This window comes from Stylophora pistillata, chromosome 5, assembly GCF_964205215.1.
Source record: "Stylophora pistillata chromosome 5, jaStyPist1.2, whole genome shotgun sequence".
NCBI lineage: Eukaryota > Metazoa > Cnidaria > Anthozoa > Scleractinia > Pocilloporidae > Stylophora > Stylophora pistillata.
In genome coordinates, this window is record NC_142523.1 from 35,104,721 (window position 1) to 35,123,351 (window position 18,631).

The window sequence follows — 18,631 nt, forward strand, 5'->3', positions numbered from 1 at the left end:
ACAAAAACAACATTCCAGAACTCCAAGACTGAAGCGAGATTCTCGATGAAAAAGCTGGTCATTGTTGCCAATTAAATAGAAGGAAGTCTTCCGAAATATTTACTATCCTTTCAGAATAGTAAACAATGAGTTTGAGGGAGTTTAATGCAAGATTGTACTTGTAATTTATTTTTGGCATACCCTGGACTGCTGCAGACGAAGAAAAAAACTCTTGTTATTGTGTTGTGGTCTCTTGAGACTTGTAAATAGGAATTTGGACTTATTTCTATTTTTGAACTAGGAAATAATAACAACAACAAGACATTTCAACATTTCGGAAGACAACACACCGCCAGCTATCTGCCTTGAGACGTACTTATTGCTGAGAATTTCTAAGCAGAAAATTCTTGCCACCACGTCATCGTTGGAAGCCATGTTGAGAGAGATCGACGTTGAGTGTTGGTCCGGCCGGGGCTCGATCCCTTGACCTCCCGCACTTCGGTCCAGTGCTCTATCCATTGAGCTAACCGGGAGGCGGTTAACTCATTGTAGCAAATGAGCGGGAAATGAGCGAGAAAACAGGCCACATGGTTGATACGTCTCCATACCAAACTAGGTAAATAACCAATTTTGCGCTAAATAACCAATTTTCCATGATTTTGGTTATTTAGCAAATAACCAATTTTCAGTTTTGGTTATTTACAAGTAACCAATTTCCGGTTTTGGTTATTTACAAACAAACAATTTTGAGTTTTGGTTATTTAGCAAATAACCAATTTTCAGTTTTGGTTATTTAGCAAATAACCACTTTCATGTTTTGGTTATTTGCTAAATAACCAATGTCTCGATTTGGTTATTTATAAATAACCAAACTGCATTGTGGTTATTTACATATGACCATACTTGTTTTGGTTATATACAAATAACCTTAGGTATGATGCACGATCCTCGCAGTAGAGAGCGCTATTTATGCAATAGCGAAAATCAGACCTGAAAAAAATCAGGCCTGTACGGGACTCGAACCACTGACCTCTGCGATACTAGTGCAGCGCTCTACCAATTGAGCTAACAAGCCAACTGGAAGCAGGCCGTTAAGTTGATTCGTAATAAACCCGTGATGATAAATCAGATACAATGAATAATTATATGAAGTTCATATACTTTGAACTGCGGTATTAGATACGTATGATGCACGATCCTCGCAGTAGAGAGCGCTATTTATGCAATAGCGAAAATCAGACCTGAAAAAAATCAGGCCTGATTTTTTTCAGGTCTGATTTTCGCTATTGCATAAATAGCGCTCTCTACTGCGAGGATCGTGCATCATACGTATCTAATACCGCAGTTCAAAGTATATGAACTTCATATAATTATTCATTGTATACAAATAACCACTCAAAGTAATAAAAACACATTTGGCGCCCCATAATCGGGAGGGTCGGGGACCTGGGTTTCGACTCATATGAGATGCATGTGACTGAAGCAGACAGCTGAATAACGAAATGTTACGTTTAAGGTATACGGTCAACAATGTGGGCTCACGCGTGCGAGGTTCAAAATATAGCGAAACTTGCGAAAATAATGAAGGGTTGGCATTTAAAAACCGGGGCATTTTGTTGTCGTCGAGGGCATTTTCCTATTTTCAAAGTTTTAAGGAGAAAATTAATTTTCGAAAATATTAAGGGGGCGAACAAAGTTTGTGGAGGTTGTTCTTTAAAAGAAAAGCGGTAAGGCACACAAACAACGCCTCAAGGCAGCCCATGCAAACGACTCATCCGTTTTTCGCGCCAAAAACTTAGCGCGTGCGCATACGTTATTCAGGTCTGTCGTTGAATGAATATTTGGAAAATACTTTTACGAGTATCGTTGGGAGATTGCATCAGCAGCGTCGTGGTTCTTCGCCGAAACTAAAGAATTGCTGACTTTTCTCATCGGATTCAGAATATTTTGGAACGGTAAGCTTGATCTAACTGTGATGATCACTGATAGGAAGATACAATGCAATTTTCTCAAACGGTAACAACACGCAGACATAACGCAAACAACATTCCAGAACCCTAAGATTAAAGAAAGATTGATAATTCGATGAAAGAGCTGTTCATTGTTCTAAGAACAAACAGTGTAAGATCACGAGCTAAATCACTTGCTAACAGCTGAGATTTCACTGCGATGTCATTTTGTGTTGGACTTGTGAAGTCTATGTAGAACGTGTTGAAGAATGCCTCAAACGTGATTCGCACTCGCCTTCGCTTAAAAATTACGCCTGTTCTGCTGGCTATCTGTGCTTACGCTCTCCTAAAAATGGTGAAGAAGTTTTTTGAAATACTTAGAAAGAAATAGAGTAATGAGAAAATCGGTTGAGTTAGTAATCACAATGCAATTTTCTGTGTTATAATATTCCATGATTTTGCACTGCATAGCTGAACAAGCCCCGGTTTCTATAAAACATCCCTAAGTACCAAAGGTTTCTAAATGACGCTGACTGTCGAGCACTAAGACTCCCTCTACAATTACCCTTCAGAAAACATTTTGTTTGAACCTTTTCTTGAATAGGTTTCCTATTTAAGCAAAGTACTTGTGAATATGGCGACAGCATTGCAATACACTGCAGAGCAGCTGAACTACTACAGGATATCTTGTGTTGTCACGGACATACTTTCTGAGGGTCTGCGAACAATCTTCAAACAGGAATGGGACAATCGCTACATGACAACACTTGGAGAGTGGAAAGATCAACCCAAAAATGGATCAGACTTTTGGAATGGCGAGTCCCATAAAAAAAGAAGTAAAAATAAACGTCTGTTGACAGTCATGAAGAATGGCAATAGAGCTGAGTGGGATTGTACCATGCTATTTTATGCCATCCTGTATTCAGATTGCATTCAAAGTCTCAATCCAACAGTGGAGTCAAATGTGAATGACCTCAGGGAATTTCGAAATGAAGAATTTGCACATGTACCATTTGGCCATCTTTCTAAAATTCAATTTCAGAATGATATCCTCAAAGTCCTCAAAGCATTTCACAATCTTGGTCTTGACACTGCTAAAATCAAAGAAATCCAAAATCAAACCAGTTTTCCAACCAAGGAGTTAGAGGAGGTCCTGAGGAAGGTGGATGACCTTAAACACGAAGTTTACGAGAAGGAAAACAAACTCCAAGAAAAAGGAATGGAACTTCTAGAAAAGGAAGGACAACGACAGGTCTTGGAGGAACAGTTACAGACTGAAGTCTCTTCATTTTGCATTCTTCCTTCCGCACCTTCCCATGATGTTGCACCCCGTACTCGTCGCGTTGCTGAAATAACACAACAGCTTAAAGCACTGAAACAGGGTGATGAAAACTGTTTAAGCATCCTTTATGTATCAGGAAATCCAGGAAGTGGGAAATCTCAATTGTCCCGTTTAGTAGCCAAGCGATTCTATGATGAAGTTAAGGAGTTGAATACCACTACTTCATTTGTTATGACACTAAATGCCGAAAACACAAGAGCTCTTTTGGAATCATATGTTTCTTTTGCTCGGTATTGTAAATGTCCAGAGTATGCTGTTACAAACACCCTCAAATCCAGAGAGATTGACACAAATGAGAAAATTACTAATCTCAAGACGTTGATAAGCACTAAAATTGAGCTTTTCACATCCTGGCTGCTGGTGGTTGACAATGTCACTGATGTATCTGGCATACATAGTCATTTACCAGATGCAGGGAACAAGCAGTGGGAAAGAGGCCAGATGCTCATAACAACACAAGACACCATGTCCATCCCATTAACAAGCTCTCGCATACAACATATCTCAGTCAGCACAGGCATGGATCCTGAAGATGCCAGATTTTTGTTGAAACAACTTTCTGGTGTCACTGATGATGAGATGGAAAAAGAAGTTGCACAAGTATTAGACTACCAACCTCTTGCCCTGGCAAGTGCTGCTACATATGTCAGAGAAGTTGCACAGAACAAGGCAGCTTCCAACTTTGGTTGGATTGACTATTTGAAGAAATTGGAGGAAGGAAAACGGAGAAGTACAGAGAGTATTCTTGCTGAAACCAACTCAAGTTACCCAATATCTATGACCACTACAATAAGACTTGCTTTAGAGAGAGATATGACATCTCACAAAGTTATTTATCACACATTCTCTTTTCTCTCCCTATGTGCACCACAACCGATACTTCGAGATGTTGTCACCTGCTACATTTCGGAAACAGATAAAGAATTTGTTGACGAAGAGATGGTTAATGTTAAACTAAACCGATGCTCACTGTTGTTATTTTCAGAAGATGAGGGCTGTGTCTACATTAAAGTCCACAGAGTTGTCTACGAAGTCATCAATACTGTAGTAAGATGCCACACAAAGGATGAACACCTTAAAGTCATCCATGGGGCCATTACAACCTATTCACAAGGCATTTACCAAGATCCATCCAAGATTGGGCAAGACGTAGATCGCATATTCCTTGGCAAGAGTATAGTCCCCCATATTAAAAATTTGATCACTGAAACAGATCCATTGTTTTCTGAGCAAGGAATATTGGAAGTTGCAGAGAGTGGCATTGTAACGGTTCAAGACTTCACTGAAAACTTTATAACACTTGGAGAGATGTGTGTTGAACATTGTGAATTGGAGACAGCACTGAAATGCTTTAAGGTGGTCTTAGCCTTTGTCAACCTAGGTGTGGTAGATTGCAACAAAGCAGAGGCAGAGGCCTACAGTGGCTTGGGTAAGGTGCATTGTGACCTGGGTAAACTAGAGCAGGCAAAGGATTACTTTACACATGCATTGGACATCTATTGCAGAAATTTTAGTTCAGACCATGTTTGTGTTGCTTTTTCTTACAATAATCTTGGTATCGTGTGCAGTCGCCTTGGTGACCTGGAGCAGGCTAAAGACTTTTTCCTGCATGCATTGGACATCCAAACAAAAACTCTTAGCCCTGATCATGAGGACATTGCAACTTGTTATCACAACCTAGGCATTCTACATCGTCACCTTGGTGACCTGAAGCAGGCAAAATTCTTTACAAGGCATGCACTGGTTTTGCGCATCAAAAAGTTTGGACTTGAGGATGTCTGTGTCGCATTTACATACTATGAGCTGGGTGTTTTATACTGGTATTTTGGTAAATTAAAGAAGGCAAGAGATAGCTATGAAATTGCACTTAATATATATATGAAAAAGCTTGGGTCTCAGCATGTTAAAGTGGCATCTGCTTACATTTCCTTGAGTTTTGTGCATGCAGCAAAAGGTAACTTTGAACTAGTAGCAGACTATCATGCCCGTGCACTGGACATTCTTTTGAAGAAGTTCGGACCTGAGCATGATTATGTCCAAAAGATTCAGATAAGTTTAGCTGAGCTGCAGGACAGAATGGAGAGAACCCCATGTTGCCTGGCTTTTCTTTCAAGGAGGATATGACCCATGGCTCTATCTACTTAACTAGCATAAGGGTAAGAAGAAAAATGAAAGAGATAAACTGTACTTTTGATCGAGATACAAGCCACAGGGTTTGGTAAATATGCACTAGTCTCACAGTGCTTGAATTTCCTACCCCACTCCCTCCCCTATGCTTCTCCACCAATTTCCCCACAATTTCTGGAATAGCTTTTTTGGTCAATTGAACAGCACAATGATGGCTCTTTTTGTATTCACTTCATGGCTTATCTTTTTTTTTTTGTAGTCTTGTACCTTAACTTTAGCTAGTGCTCAGTACAATCGTCAAGGTTACTGGTATTTTAAATATTAATTTAATAAGACCTTAATGCATCATCTTTGGAATAAATGAGTTGGCACATTTCACCTGCTGCAATTTTTGCAATTCGCAAACATAGTGTTTCAGGTGACCGAAACCCAAGGTGACCAGTACCAGGGTGGTACTCCATAAAGGCTGTACCATTCAAATTTTTACGCCCAGTGTTCCCAAGATTTTGTTTTGCTAACTCTCTGTGCTTTTCTTTAGTGGGGGCTTTTCCACATAGTTCATTCTCAAATTTTTTTTGGCAACTCTCTGCATCTTAAACTGTCCAAACTGGTTCTGGACAGATGATCTTCATGTCACCTAGTTGGCTCTGGTGCTTCTGGGATTAGATAAGTAGATTTGGCAGATGAACTGCCAGTAGATAACCTCCTTTCCTTACCATCCCCAGAAGTGTGTCTTAGACTAATAATTTTTATTTCTCTCCCAGTCAGTGGATGTTTAATTGTTTTTAGCTCTTGAAGCTGTTTATAAACAGCTTGACCACATTTTTTTTGTCGTCTCCTAGTCATCACTCCCCAACCAAAGGGCAACAGTCAAAACTGTGCTAAGTAAATTGTAAGGCTCAACTAGTTTCACTCTTACACTGGTTTCTGCAGTAAAATGATGAGACCATTTAAGCCACAGAAAACCATCTGTGTAATCCATTAGAATCAGTCGATTGTTGGGTGTATTTATTACACTCTGAGTTCCAGGTTGGGCAAGAAACAATGAAATGTACTTTTCAATGTCAACATGGCCTACAACCACTTCTCCAAATTCATTAATTCTAGACCAATTTGTTTCAGTAATTCTTGGTGGGTGTCATTCAGATTACCAAAAATCTCAACTTTACTTAAAATTGAATTGATGCCGATGGCCACTTTCAATTTTTTCCCCGCTTGTTTCTTAGTGCATCTTGTGTTTCCTTTTGTCCAATTGCGAGGGACCCGACAATTCCACAAGAAAATTCCAAAAATGCAGAGTGCTGTTTTTTGAAACCACAAGGCATAACAACATCCTTGAAAAAAGAACCATTGTCAATTTCAAGGAGCCAGCTGCAAGAATTAGGTTTGTTCTTTTAAACTATTTCAGTGAACACTTGCCTCTGGTTATAGAAACCAGTGCTTGTTGAGGGCTCTGGAGAAAACATTGCCTAAAGTTCTGGGTAGTGCAGGAAAAGTTCATCTCTGAACTTGCATAATTTGCTGTGAAAATCATGATTTCCATCAGTTCCTCGCAGTAAAAAGTCCACAGGTGACAATTTTGGCAATCTTTGATAAAACTAAATCTACAATTTCTTCATCGTTCAGACAGTTCAGCACTTCACTGACCCTTTGCTTCCTGGAATAAGGATTACTCTCGTCGTCTAGAAATTTTTCTGCACAGTCTTAATGAAACCCGTTTCCGAGAGGTTGACAAGCCATCCAGTTTGTGCTCCGGATAAAGACGAAGATGTTCGTTTAAATTCTTTTTGTTTTTCTAAGATTTACCACAGTTTTGAAATGGGCAATGAAGTCGAATTACTGACTCGGCGTGAAGCACATTTTCCTTTGCTCGACAAGACATCCAAACAAACAAAAAAAAATCACCATAAAAACAATTAGCCGGCAAAAGAAACAATACATGTTTAAAAGTACTTTAAATGCTGAATATCCCCGCGTCCAAAAGCCCGCGATAAAGGAACTGACTAGAGCAACGAAGGCTCGATCAAAACTTCTTTAAAATCAGCCCATATAAAAAATAAAATCAACACAAACACACCATTCCCAGAAACAAGGCAGCTTTAATACGAATAACATTTACTGTTGATAAAGCGAATGCCCGATCCAGTACATAAGTATGAAATAAAAAAGCAAACTTCATACAAATTATGCATGAGTACATCGAGCTTACGTTTGGATTGTCTGCAATGTTCATCGCGAAAAGCTGTCAAAGTATTTAGCCACGCAGACACGGAGTTTCTTTTCATGGCAGTAGCTGCATTGTTCAAACTACCCATGACAAGTCTTCTCACTTGTTAAAGTGCGAAAGAAGTTAGCTACATCGACCTCGAATCGCGCCGACCGGCCGTCATGAAAACAGGATGAATTGGTGCACGCGTTGGTTAATGGGATAGGGCATTAAAATTTCTTTCCCCAGGCCGCCGCAATGACGTCACAGATCACCTGGTGTTGATAATTATGAAGCTACGAAAACATGCCGATTCATCCCAATGACTTGAGTGGAATATTTATTTGGAAAATTGCGTCAAAACTTTACACCCGAGAAATGGTAAGTACTAATTTATTGTTTGATGGTAGTATTTTAAAACGTTTCGCGCAAGTTTAGGCAGGTACTTCCGATATTTAAAAGGTGCCAAGGTATTTGGTAGTTTTAGCGGATGTCAGGCGTAGACATCCACCAAAACAGTGATCAAAACCAAAAACAGTACTTTTTGAATTTTATCTATGGCCAATGTTAGACCTTAAAGGAAGCAAAAGAATTATATTCCACAAAACGTTAGCAGTTTACGTCCTGGCCAATTATTTCTTATAATGCACAACTGCTGACCAAACGTTCATAATGAAATCATAAGACATGAAATTAGATTAAAGTGGTTTTGGTGGATATTTCTCTCTCCATCCACCAAAACCACCATGACAATTTCTGTTACTTCCATCAGAGAGGAATGGTTTGACCTGCTACTGGAGTAAATAACCACAATTTATTTCTTTGTACATAAATATTTTTGCAAAGTTCTTAAGTCAACAGCTTTTATTATTGAAACCATAATTGTCACAAAGTTTCAGTACCAGCACTAGTACCAGTACCAGTAAATTATACAAAAAGTCTAGAAAGATTTCAGCTTACATCTCGTCTATGTGGCATATTAATGCCTTCAACCATTATGTTTTATGCGAACCTCGCAAACTTTTAAACATGTTCTCTTGTGATACCTGCGAAAGGATTCAGTATAATTTCCAGTAAGATTTTTGCGGACAATCTGATCGATTTCTCTTACATTGTGTGCTGAGACTGAAACCTTTCACCTCGAGCAAAGCTCCGTTGCACGGCCCAATCAAACATGGCGAGCAACTAAGCTTCTTGCATATGTCCGTGTTAAAACATACAAAAGGACTCTAAAGCATACTTCACTCTTATTGGGCAGAAAAACACAAAGATTTTCTGGCACCAATCAAATGCCAGAACGACTGTGACCGTTTGGCACCAGTGTTGTAAGACAACGTCCCCAGGGGCTCTTCCGCCGTAACTTGAAATCGACTCACAGCCCCTGGGTCTCCCAGGATGGGGAGAAGATAGCAGCTGCTCACAAATCGATTGCAGCATTGAAGAAAAGTGTCGAATCTCTTATGGCAAAACGATGGAGACTTGAAGCTAAGGTCATTTTCCTCTTTCTAATCGAGAGATTTTTGCTTTGAGCTAGATCCTGAAGTAATATCTCATGAAAATAGTATTTTCCTGTAAGCTTAAGTTTGACTGTTTTGACAATCATGTTTGATATGCTTAACACAAGTTCATGCAGCAAAATATGTTCAGTACAGTAGTTTGGAAAGTTAAATATTTTTTTAACCAGAGACAGCGAAAAACTAAATACCTAGTTTTTCACACTAGCAAGTTAAGATTATTGGTGGTATTCTTTTGGATGTGAATAGCCAGGGGTGAATATGATTGCTTTAAGACCAAGTTTGTTGACTTAGAACAGATTGAATGATTGCTATACATAGTGTGTTTGTTTTATATCATTTATTTGAACTTTGAGAATTTATAGTTACTGATTTGCTTTTTGATAAATTGAAATATGCTAGGTAGCTAAGTAAAGTAACAGAGAAGGTCAATATGAGTCAGTTAGATTACCAGTGTAGCCAGGTTTCAGCAGTCAGCAGCATCAGACAAGCAACTTGTGATCAAGAAGGGAATATCAAGATAAAGGAAAGAACCCTTGCAAAGAGGCATGCAGGAAAATTTGAGGTTTTACTCAAAATTCATGGGGGAAAAACCAAGGATAGCAAACCGGCTGCTGCTGGTTTAGTCGATGATCTAAAAACTAAGTTTCCAAGAAAAACATCATCGAGTTTAATTACAAGGAAACGAAAGTTATGCACCTAGGTTTTTCCAGATATTTACAACAAGGAGATAGATGCTTTTGAAAGCTCACAAGAAAACATGTTACGCAGTATTGCTACTTATTTTTCAAAAGGTGTAATGGGGAAGAGAAAGTACAGAGCTGCATACAAAGCTCTCTCTTTGAGAAAAAGTCACCTGAAGGGTTTTAAGCTAGAGGGGATTAAAGTTATGGGCTGTAAAGTCCCTCGCCTTTTGCAATACAATAAGTTGATTGATCAAGTTAATTCTATTGACAGAGAACAATTCTGTAAAGATCTTGAAGATTGTGAAAAAGTAAGCGGTTGTTTCCGGCCCCTCTTGCAGTTTCTCCCACTGCTGGCTTCATTTTACTTAGAATTAGAAAAGGAAACAGGTGAATAATTACTTTGGTTTGGTGAAGTAAACACTTTCCATAGTCTTAAGAGGGGATGGGGCCCCTTTCAGGAAAGAAGACATGGCATGTGCATGGTTAGTGAGCTTCCTGAATAGGGGCAAACGTGTTTTGAGTAGCAACGAAAACTTCATGATATTTGGAGCGAATTGCTCTGAGGACTCAGTTGTGGTCTGACATTATATGTCTTATCTTTTCAAGGAAATGTTAGTTATGGAGAAACAGAGCTACAGTATCAGCAGCAGGGAAATTAGGTTCAAGTTTTCTGAATTCCCTAATGACTTAAAGATGTTAGCTTTTTTGGCTGGGGAGCTTCCTGTGTCTGCTAAATTTTTTTCAACTTTTGACATTGTAAGCACTGGGGACTATAATGATCCAAAGGGGACATTTGGAAAGGAGAATCAACACAAGTGGAAACCATGGCCCTATAGCAGTAGGTTAAAAGTTTCAAAAGAGGTTAAGAAAGTCAAAAAGAAAGTTGAGAGGCAGAACATTTCTTCTAAAACCAAAAGGAAGAAAGTAACAGTTTTCATAGCATCCCAGAAAAGTAGACAGGAATTTGAGCCTCTTATTGGTGATTTTATAGACAGGGTACATGTGGAACCCCTTCATTCCAAAAATAATGCCTGTCAACAACTTTTCAAGGAAATTCTTTAAGAGAGTATTGGGAAGTCAGGCCCTCCAGCAACAGTGATACAGTTTGATTCTGTTCCTGTAGCTTCCCCATTCAAAAATCTGGTGCACAGCCTTGAAAAAAGGGGTTTGACAAGGCTTGCGAACAGGGTCAAGCATTGGTTTAACGAGACAAGTGGGGCTGGTGTAGACTTTCAGTACAGATTTACGGGTCAGGATTCAAGACTTTTTTTAAAGAATTTCATGCATCTCATTGATGCTTTGAAAAAGTCTTCAGACTCAGCTCATCAGGCACTTTTACTACATGTCTTTGCTTACACTGGGATTCAGTTGAGACAAAGTGTTTCCCTTTTTTTGTAGGGTTGTCAATGATAACTCCCAGGATTTAGTGTCACTGAAGAATTCGTGTTTGAACTTCTTCCGGGCTAAGGCCTTATTTTCAACTGTAACACCAACTACATGGACCTTTGGTCATATAATCCCAGCCCATGCACAGGATGTTTTTGAGAAGTACAGTCTTGGCCTAAATTCTGTGTAAATGGAGGGGCGGGAGGCGAAACATATTGCCATAAGTCGATACAGCCAAAATAGATTACTTTGTGTATGTTTGATTGCCACTTGTTGTAAAGAAGACACGTTTATTAAAAGTAGACAAAAATTTGCCAAGACCACTCTTTTAGTTTGTTTGTTTTGTTTGTTTTTCGATATAACAAACCCTTGATTTAATGGACTAATCGCTCCAGTTCCTAGCAAGTTCGTTAAATTGAGGTTCAACTGTAGGGTAATATATTATTGCCAACAGCTTATATCGAAGAACAAATTCTCCTAACATTTTATAAGTTACCATTTGGGAGATTGAGAGGCTATTTAACTACCAAACTCCTTTTTGAATTTCTGAATTCCCATGTTCTCTCTTTTATTCTGATTAGTATGATTACAGTATTGACAATGAACTTTTTTTCATGGCTAGTCTGACTTGACTGGGACAAAATGAAAGCACTCGCACCAGACTAGTCGCAAACAATGAATAATTACGTCAGTGAACTGAACTTTTCTTGTAAGGCTATGTAATTAACTCCTAATAGCTAGGCTTGATCAATCTGTATGGGAGAATATTGACCTTGGTTGTGGGTACAGACCTCTTGCATTTGCTCTGTACTCAGACCCTTGGTAAAGATTCTTCCAAGCAGACTTCTTGCTTAATTAACGGAGCGAGAGCTAGTAACTATGGAGTCAAATATGTGACAAAATTCATCGAACAAAATGTGTCAAATTTGTTGCTCAAACTTGGTATTCAAAATGTCGAAGTAATCAAATCGATAGTCATCTCCGTCAAACAAACTGTCAAATCCGTTAATCGAAGTTCCAAAGTAATCAAATGCAAACTCAATGTCATCAAACGAAGGGAAATTGTATGCGGACTCGTCGGAAGCAGGAACCCATCGTACGAAAACCCATCGTACGAAAACCCATCGTACGAAAACCCATCGTACGAAAACCCATCTTACGAAAACCCATCGTACGAAAACCCATCGTACAAAATCCCATCGTACAAAATCCCATCGTACAAAATCCCATCGTACGAAAACCCATTGAACCAAAACCCATTGAACCAAAACCCATTGAACCAATACCCATTGAACCAAAACCCATTGAAGAAAAATACATTACATAATACGAAATTTGAGCTAGCGGGTTTGGGCTGGGTGTCACGAAAACGAAGACCTAAGACAGAAAACCGTAGAAATTACAACTTAAACACACATTAAACAGTAACAACGCTTTGTAATATAATACATTATACTTCACGCGTTTCTTCCCATTATTATCCGTATCATTATACAGCCCGTCTTGTCTGTTCTGTTTCGCTCGAGGGTTTCCTCGGGTAAACTTACAACATATTCTGGAACAACAGGCAGAATTCGAACACTAGCCGCCTTTGATTTATAGTTAGCATTGCGTGACAGAATAACAGAGAAGGCGTTCTGTACAAGAAAAATTACACTTGGGTTCTGTCAATAAATCAATTTCTACTGTATTTCGTAGCTAAAATAGATTCTAACGGTCGTTCGCTTTCTCAACTGGAAAATTCTCCTTAAAAAGTAAGCAATTCTTTTGGCTAATGCAGGATCTTCGTTTTCGTACTACGAAAACCAAGACCCCAGGTCTTCGTTTTCGTCCTACGAAAACGAAGACGCTTTATTAAAAGCAGAAAATCCGTTGAAAGTACGATTGTAGACGTACCCTGAGCACTAGTAATTGTTATTTCAGCTTTTGATATGTTAAGACAGTTCGCGTGTGGTTTTTCTTGTTCTTTCTTCAGCCACCACTGCTTTCGGCTCTTCGATTTGTTTTTCTATGGAACGAGTCCAAATTTGGAACAGACATCCCCATCTAAGGAGTGATCGGAATATTTTAGGGCCTTACTAAGGTTAAGCAGGCTTTATTCGGACTTTTAAGAAAGGGTCCTAGGTCTTAGGTCTTCGTTTTCGAGGGTCTTCGTTTTCGTAACACCCAGCCCAAACCCGCTAGCTCAAATTTGATATTATGTAATGTATTTTTCTTCAATGGGTTTTCGTACGATGGGATTTCGTACGATGGGTTTTCGTACGATGGGTTTTCGGACGATGGGTTTTCGGACGATGGGTTTTCGTACGATGGGTTCCTGCTTCCGATGACTCCGCATACAATTTCCCTTCGTTGGATGACATTGAGTTTGCATTTGATTACTTTGGAACTTCAATTAACGGACTTGACAGTTTGTTTGACGGAGATGACTATCGATTTGATTACTTCGACATTTTGAATACCAAGTTTGAGCAACAAATTTGACACATTTTGTTCGATGAATTTTGTCACATATTTGACTCCATAAGTAACATCAAAATCAGTTACATCACAATCAGTTTTGAACTCTTGTATAAACCAGCAAACACAAAAATTCTTACATGTAAGTGACTTCAACAATGTCTAACATATATCATCACAACAATTTCTAATTTAAAAGTGTGTAAACCCAAATGTAGTAAATTAGGGAGGATACTAACTTATGGTATGCGCATGCCCACAACAATCAGAATTTGTTGTTTGGTTGAGTTCCAGACTATTTAATTTGGAATAAAAATTTGAAAAACAGTTTTTCTTAACATAGCCACCAAAGGGAGTCTGTGTGTCAAATTCCAGTCTGTTAACAAGTAAGGGCTGCACACAACCCTCTCCCATCCTACCCACTCTCAGAAGAATGGAAAATTATTATAAAGCAAAATACTGGCATCAGCCAGTGTCAGTGCTGTAAAGGAAAACCAGCATTGTTCCAGACTCCATAATAAAATTAATAATAATAACAACTTGTATTTATATAGCGCTCATATCTTGAACTCATGGCGCTTTACAGCACTGTACAGGGGACTTTACCAGACTGCTAAGCAGTTTACAATCAAATGAAAGCGAATATAACAGATGCCCCCTCCCCCCAATTCCCAGTAACCAGGCCAGACCACATCACAGTAATCTCGCGAAGTGGGTTCTTTAACGTCCCCTGCCTAACCAAGTTACTAATTAATAGATGCAGGAGACGGGACCTCCATTTATTCGTCCCAATCCGAGAAGACTAGAATATCTAACCATTTCTTGATCGATGTTATAGAAAGGTAGCATATTCTTCTCAATTATTTTAAGAGCCTGAGTGTTGGTCCGGCCGGGGCTCGAACCCTCGACCTCCCGCACAATAGTCCGGCGCTTAACCAATTGAGCTAACCGGGAGGCGGTTAGCTCAATTCCACGACGCACTGATTTAAATTAACTTTATACACCAAGAAAAATTCCTTCTCCTCATCGGTAATAACTTTTGCTCTTCCATTTATTCTCCCAGTTAATTTCCTTCTGAAGTGAGATTGAACTTCTGCCTCACTCAATCCACTCAACATCGAAAACAGTGAAGTTACGGCACTTTCTGAAGTGAATGCCATGACGTGACATTTCCGGTTTTCCTCGCTTATTGCGTTGCCTGCTACTTCACCATTTCGTGTGTGATCAACCGCCCTCTTTAGCGACAGAAACACCTCCAGAGGAATGTTCCGTAAAATTTCTGAATGGTAAGGTTTCCTTATGCTAATCTTCATAGCAGGTCTGGTATAAATTCTTTTAAGCCACAACCTCGATTCATCATTGAATATTGACCCGCAGCTTATGCCATCATCATCATCATCATCATCATGTTTATTTGTTCAAGCAGGTTGAATTTATTGGCAACTGTATAAGCTGATGTGGACCTGCTGTTTTCCCACCCAACCCACCCCAGGGGAGGACATCCAGCACACAGTAATCTCGTGCGTGGGAAATTAACGTCTCTTAACCCTTACCCTTTTTAAGAGACGGGACCTCCGGCTTTACGTCCTATCCGAGAAGACGAAACAATGTGAGTGAAGTGTCTTGCTTAAGGACTCAACGTTAAGCCCCAGCCAGGGCTTGAACCCGGGCCGTTTAACCCAGAGTCCAGCGCACTGACCCAGAGTCCAGCGCACTGAAGGTGGCTTGAAGGCATGGTAGCACGCTTTCAAATATTTTCGGACGTTGCCTTTAAAAAATTCCAGATTAAATCTCAGTTCGAGTGCTTCGAACGCTTCCAGGCAAACTATAATCTGCTTCTACAAGGCTATTTACTTGGCCGCCATCTTGGATATATTTTTTGCGGACTTGCCGCTGCCCACATATTTTTGCGTGCGCGTGCATTATTTTGAGCCCTGTGTGCCCCATCCTCGGAGACCCAGGGGCTGAGTCGATTTCAAGTAAGGGCATGAAGAGCCCCTGGGGACATTGTCTTACAAGACTGTTCCAAACGGTCGCAGTCGTTCTGCCATCTGATTGGTGCCAGAAAATCTTTGTGTTTTTCTGCCCAATCAGAGTGAAGTGTGCTTTAGAGTCCTTTCGTGTGTTTTAACACGGACATATACTTGTAGCCCAGTTGATCGCTATGTTTGTTTGGACCGTGCGACAGAGATGTGCTTGAGGTGAAAAGTTTCAGTCTCGGCACACAACCTAAGAGAAATCGATCAGATTGTCCGCGAAAATCTTACCGGAAATTATACTGAATACTTTCGTAGGTATCACTAGAGAACGTGTTTTGAAGTTTGCGAGGTTTGTATACCAAACGATGGTTGCCACCTTGTGTTTAGTTATTATTGCCCTTGCCGTTCCTTATTGTCTGCCTGTCTTTTTATTTCTTTGTTTGCCTGTTCACAGAGCCGAAAGCGTGGACGAGGTCTCTGAGCGACAGGTGCGTTTAGGAGCCATCCGTAGCCTGTTTCTTCAACTTTATTTCAAGGCTGTCGGCCACACGACGAAGTACGAAGCTAGCAATTCTTTCTCGAGTATTCTCGATCAAGTAACCGAGAAATCACGCGGAGGATGGGGTACCGTCGTTTAGGCTAATCAATTCTAATTCGATTCAAAATTTGTTTGAACACCCTGTAACCGAAAAATTGCAATTGTTCAGGTACCCAAACCGAGTTTGCTCAGTTCATGGTCATCTTTCACTCCCCTATGCGCGCTTTACTCTAAATGCCAAATTTCAAATCTCAATCCGATCTGAAAACATCGGACAAGAGAAAGCACCTAGTGGAATGTCCTTTCCGAAATTCTAATTTCTTTATTCCCATCTTAAATCCTGACTTGCAGTTGTGTTGCGGATCCTCTTGTTATGTTAAATATCCTCTGAATCATATCTCTCTATTCAAAGAATAGAAAATTTGGAAAATTATTTTCAACCTCGTTCCACTCTCCTCCTCCGTCGAGGGAAGAAAGGGCGAGAATACTGGGAACGAGTTTGGTTTTATCAAACCAAGTCCGTCGTAGTCTTTGCTCGCTGAACCCAGTTTCTTTTCACCTAATTTTAGAGAAAATACTGGACGACGTTCTTCAAAACAAGTGAAATCACAGAACTAAACTGAATTTTACGTAGCTGTTAGATGCAGTGAAAACAGATGAACACAAACATTTTAGACTAGACCCACTACAATTTCGACAACGATTAACTCTGAACAATTCTCATATTAAAAAAGATCAGCGTTTAGTCCCTTTCATAAACGAACTGAACAGCCTCTTTTTCTGCAAGGGCTGTGTGAGCAATCTTCTGAGCGAGCGATTGGTAACTAGTGCAAAGCGCAAGGGACCTTGGAAGGAATCCATAGTTTTGTAAGTAGAGAGAGGTCTGGGCAGGAGGCTGCTGTAAGACCAGGCAAATCTTATGAAAAGGAAGAAAATTACGAAAACAAAATTAGTATCTAATTGTTGTTAGTAACGAATATTTGTTATTCAGAAGAGCATAGGAAGTTTTCTATCGCGAACCAGAGGAGCGGAGGTATCAGTGAAAAAATGAAATCTTTAAAAAAAATGCGTTACTTGTAATGGTAAATTGTTAACAGTCCTCCCAGAAAAAAAAAACAATTGTCGTTAATTACATTGAAGAACTCATGACCCCTGATAATACACACATCCTAATATATTCACATTTAAGATACAGTTTGAAAGTTGAAGTTCTTGATTATCCATAAGAGCATTTTTTTAAGTTACTTCACATCTAATATCAAAAATAAATTTTGTTCTCAATATTTGTCTCAGAATCTAGCAAGTGTCGTAAGGTTTGTTGTTATTTGAGAAGGTTTTGTAGAATTTTTTTTCACCCTTTCACTCCCGAGATCTCATTAGTAACTCTTACTGTCCATCACACAATTCTTTTGATGTTAGTTTGGAGAATCTGTTTCTCGATCATTTAGTAATCCCCAAGTTTATATTATTCCTGATTCTCATCACTTGTCTGGTTGTTGTCTTATTGACATTGTAAGGAGAAATTCTTTCTTGGCCTCTTGTTAGAGTGAAATGGTTAACAGATCGTATGGTAGTAATATTTACCTAAGAACATAGTCGTGGGTCCGTGGTGATGCGAATCAAATTCGTGTAGATTGTGATAAAGTCGTATCTCTTCGTGAGAGACGAACTTCTCCCGAGTATTCTCTCTCGTCAGAATTCCTACAATGTTTATTTCAACTGAGTTACATACATACATACATACATACATATGTTAATTGACCACTCCCCATGGGGGCTTTTCAGGGCCAATTCCTACCCAACAACCACCCCAGGGGAGGACATCCACACAGTAATCTCGTGCGTGGGAAGTTAGCGTCTCCTACCCCTGACCGTGCAGGAGACGGGACCTCCATTTATTCGCCCCAATCCGAGAAGACTAGAGTATCTAACCATTTCTTGATAAAGAAAGGTAGCATATTCTTCTCACTTGTTTTAAGACCTCGAGTGTTGGTCCGGCCAGAGCTCGAACCCTAGACCTCCCGCACAACAGTCCACGCCGCGCACTATCCATTGAGCTAACTGAGAGGCGGCTGCATTAAGAGTTGCATTATGAGTTGCATTAGGAGTTGACTTTTATTTATTTATTCATTTAGTTAGTTTGGCCTTTTGGGCCGTTGAAGTCTGTGTGATTTCTAATGTTCGCTTCATAAGCAATTTTGCTGCTGACAATATTTACCTCAGCAAACCTTCCCTCTGAACGTGTTTAAAGAGCGCTCAAAGCGTTATGTTTTTGTTGCTGAGTCATCCTCGGAGACCCAGGGGCTGTGGGTCGATTTCAAGTTAGGGCATGAACAGGCTCTTCATGACGTAACTTAAGATCGACCCACAGCCCCTGGGTGTCCATGGATGTTGCTCAGTCAGAGTTCGATTGAAACGAAACGGGAGTAAAGCAAATGAAAGAAATGGAAGAGAATATGGTGGAA

General features: G+C 39.7%; 2 protein-coding genes, 1 long non-coding RNA gene and 1 pseudogene across 3 annotated transcripts in view; all 4 read left to right on the forward strand.

The window, feature by feature from the left end:
- Window positions 1–17,461, forward strand: part of LOC111332470 (phosphatidylinositol-3,5-bisphosphate 3-phosphatase MTMR14) — a 29,928-nt gene extending 12,467 nt beyond the window's left edge. The window contains exon 21 of the mRNA XM_088762235.1: window positions 16,083–17,461. Within this exon, the coding sequence (XP_088618361.1) occupies window positions 16,083–16,266 (184 nt within the window). The 3' untranslated portion in view covers window positions 16,267–17,461. The remainder of the gene's footprint in view (window positions 1–16,082) is intronic.
- LOC111332469 (uncharacterized) lies at window positions 1,545–5,775 on the forward strand. Its single transcript, XM_022937810.2, has 2 exons — window positions 1,545–1,934; window positions 2,533–5,775. Exon 2 carries the CDS (start codon window positions 2,563–2,565, stop codon window positions 5,392–5,394), a length of 2,832 nt encoding a protein of 943 aa, XP_022793545.1. The 5' UTR covers window positions 1,545–1,934; window positions 2,533–2,562; the 3' UTR covers window positions 5,395–5,775.
- On the forward strand, window positions 7,885–11,509 carry LOC148731644 (uncharacterized). Its single transcript, XR_016002139.1, has 2 exons — window positions 7,885–7,984; window positions 11,202–11,509. It is a non-coding gene; the product is annotated as an uncharacterized LOC148731644 (long non-coding RNA).
- On the forward strand, window positions 9,917–11,509 carry LOC148731645 (uncharacterized; annotated as a pseudogene).
- Window positions 17,462–18,631: the final 1,170 nt, after the last annotated feature.

Bases quoted from the DNA above. Each gene is read 5' to 3' on its own strand.
- LOC111332469 (XM_022937810.2), top strand. From the start codon at position 2,563: ATGGCGACAGCATTGCAATACACTGCAGAGCAGCTGAACTACTACAGG.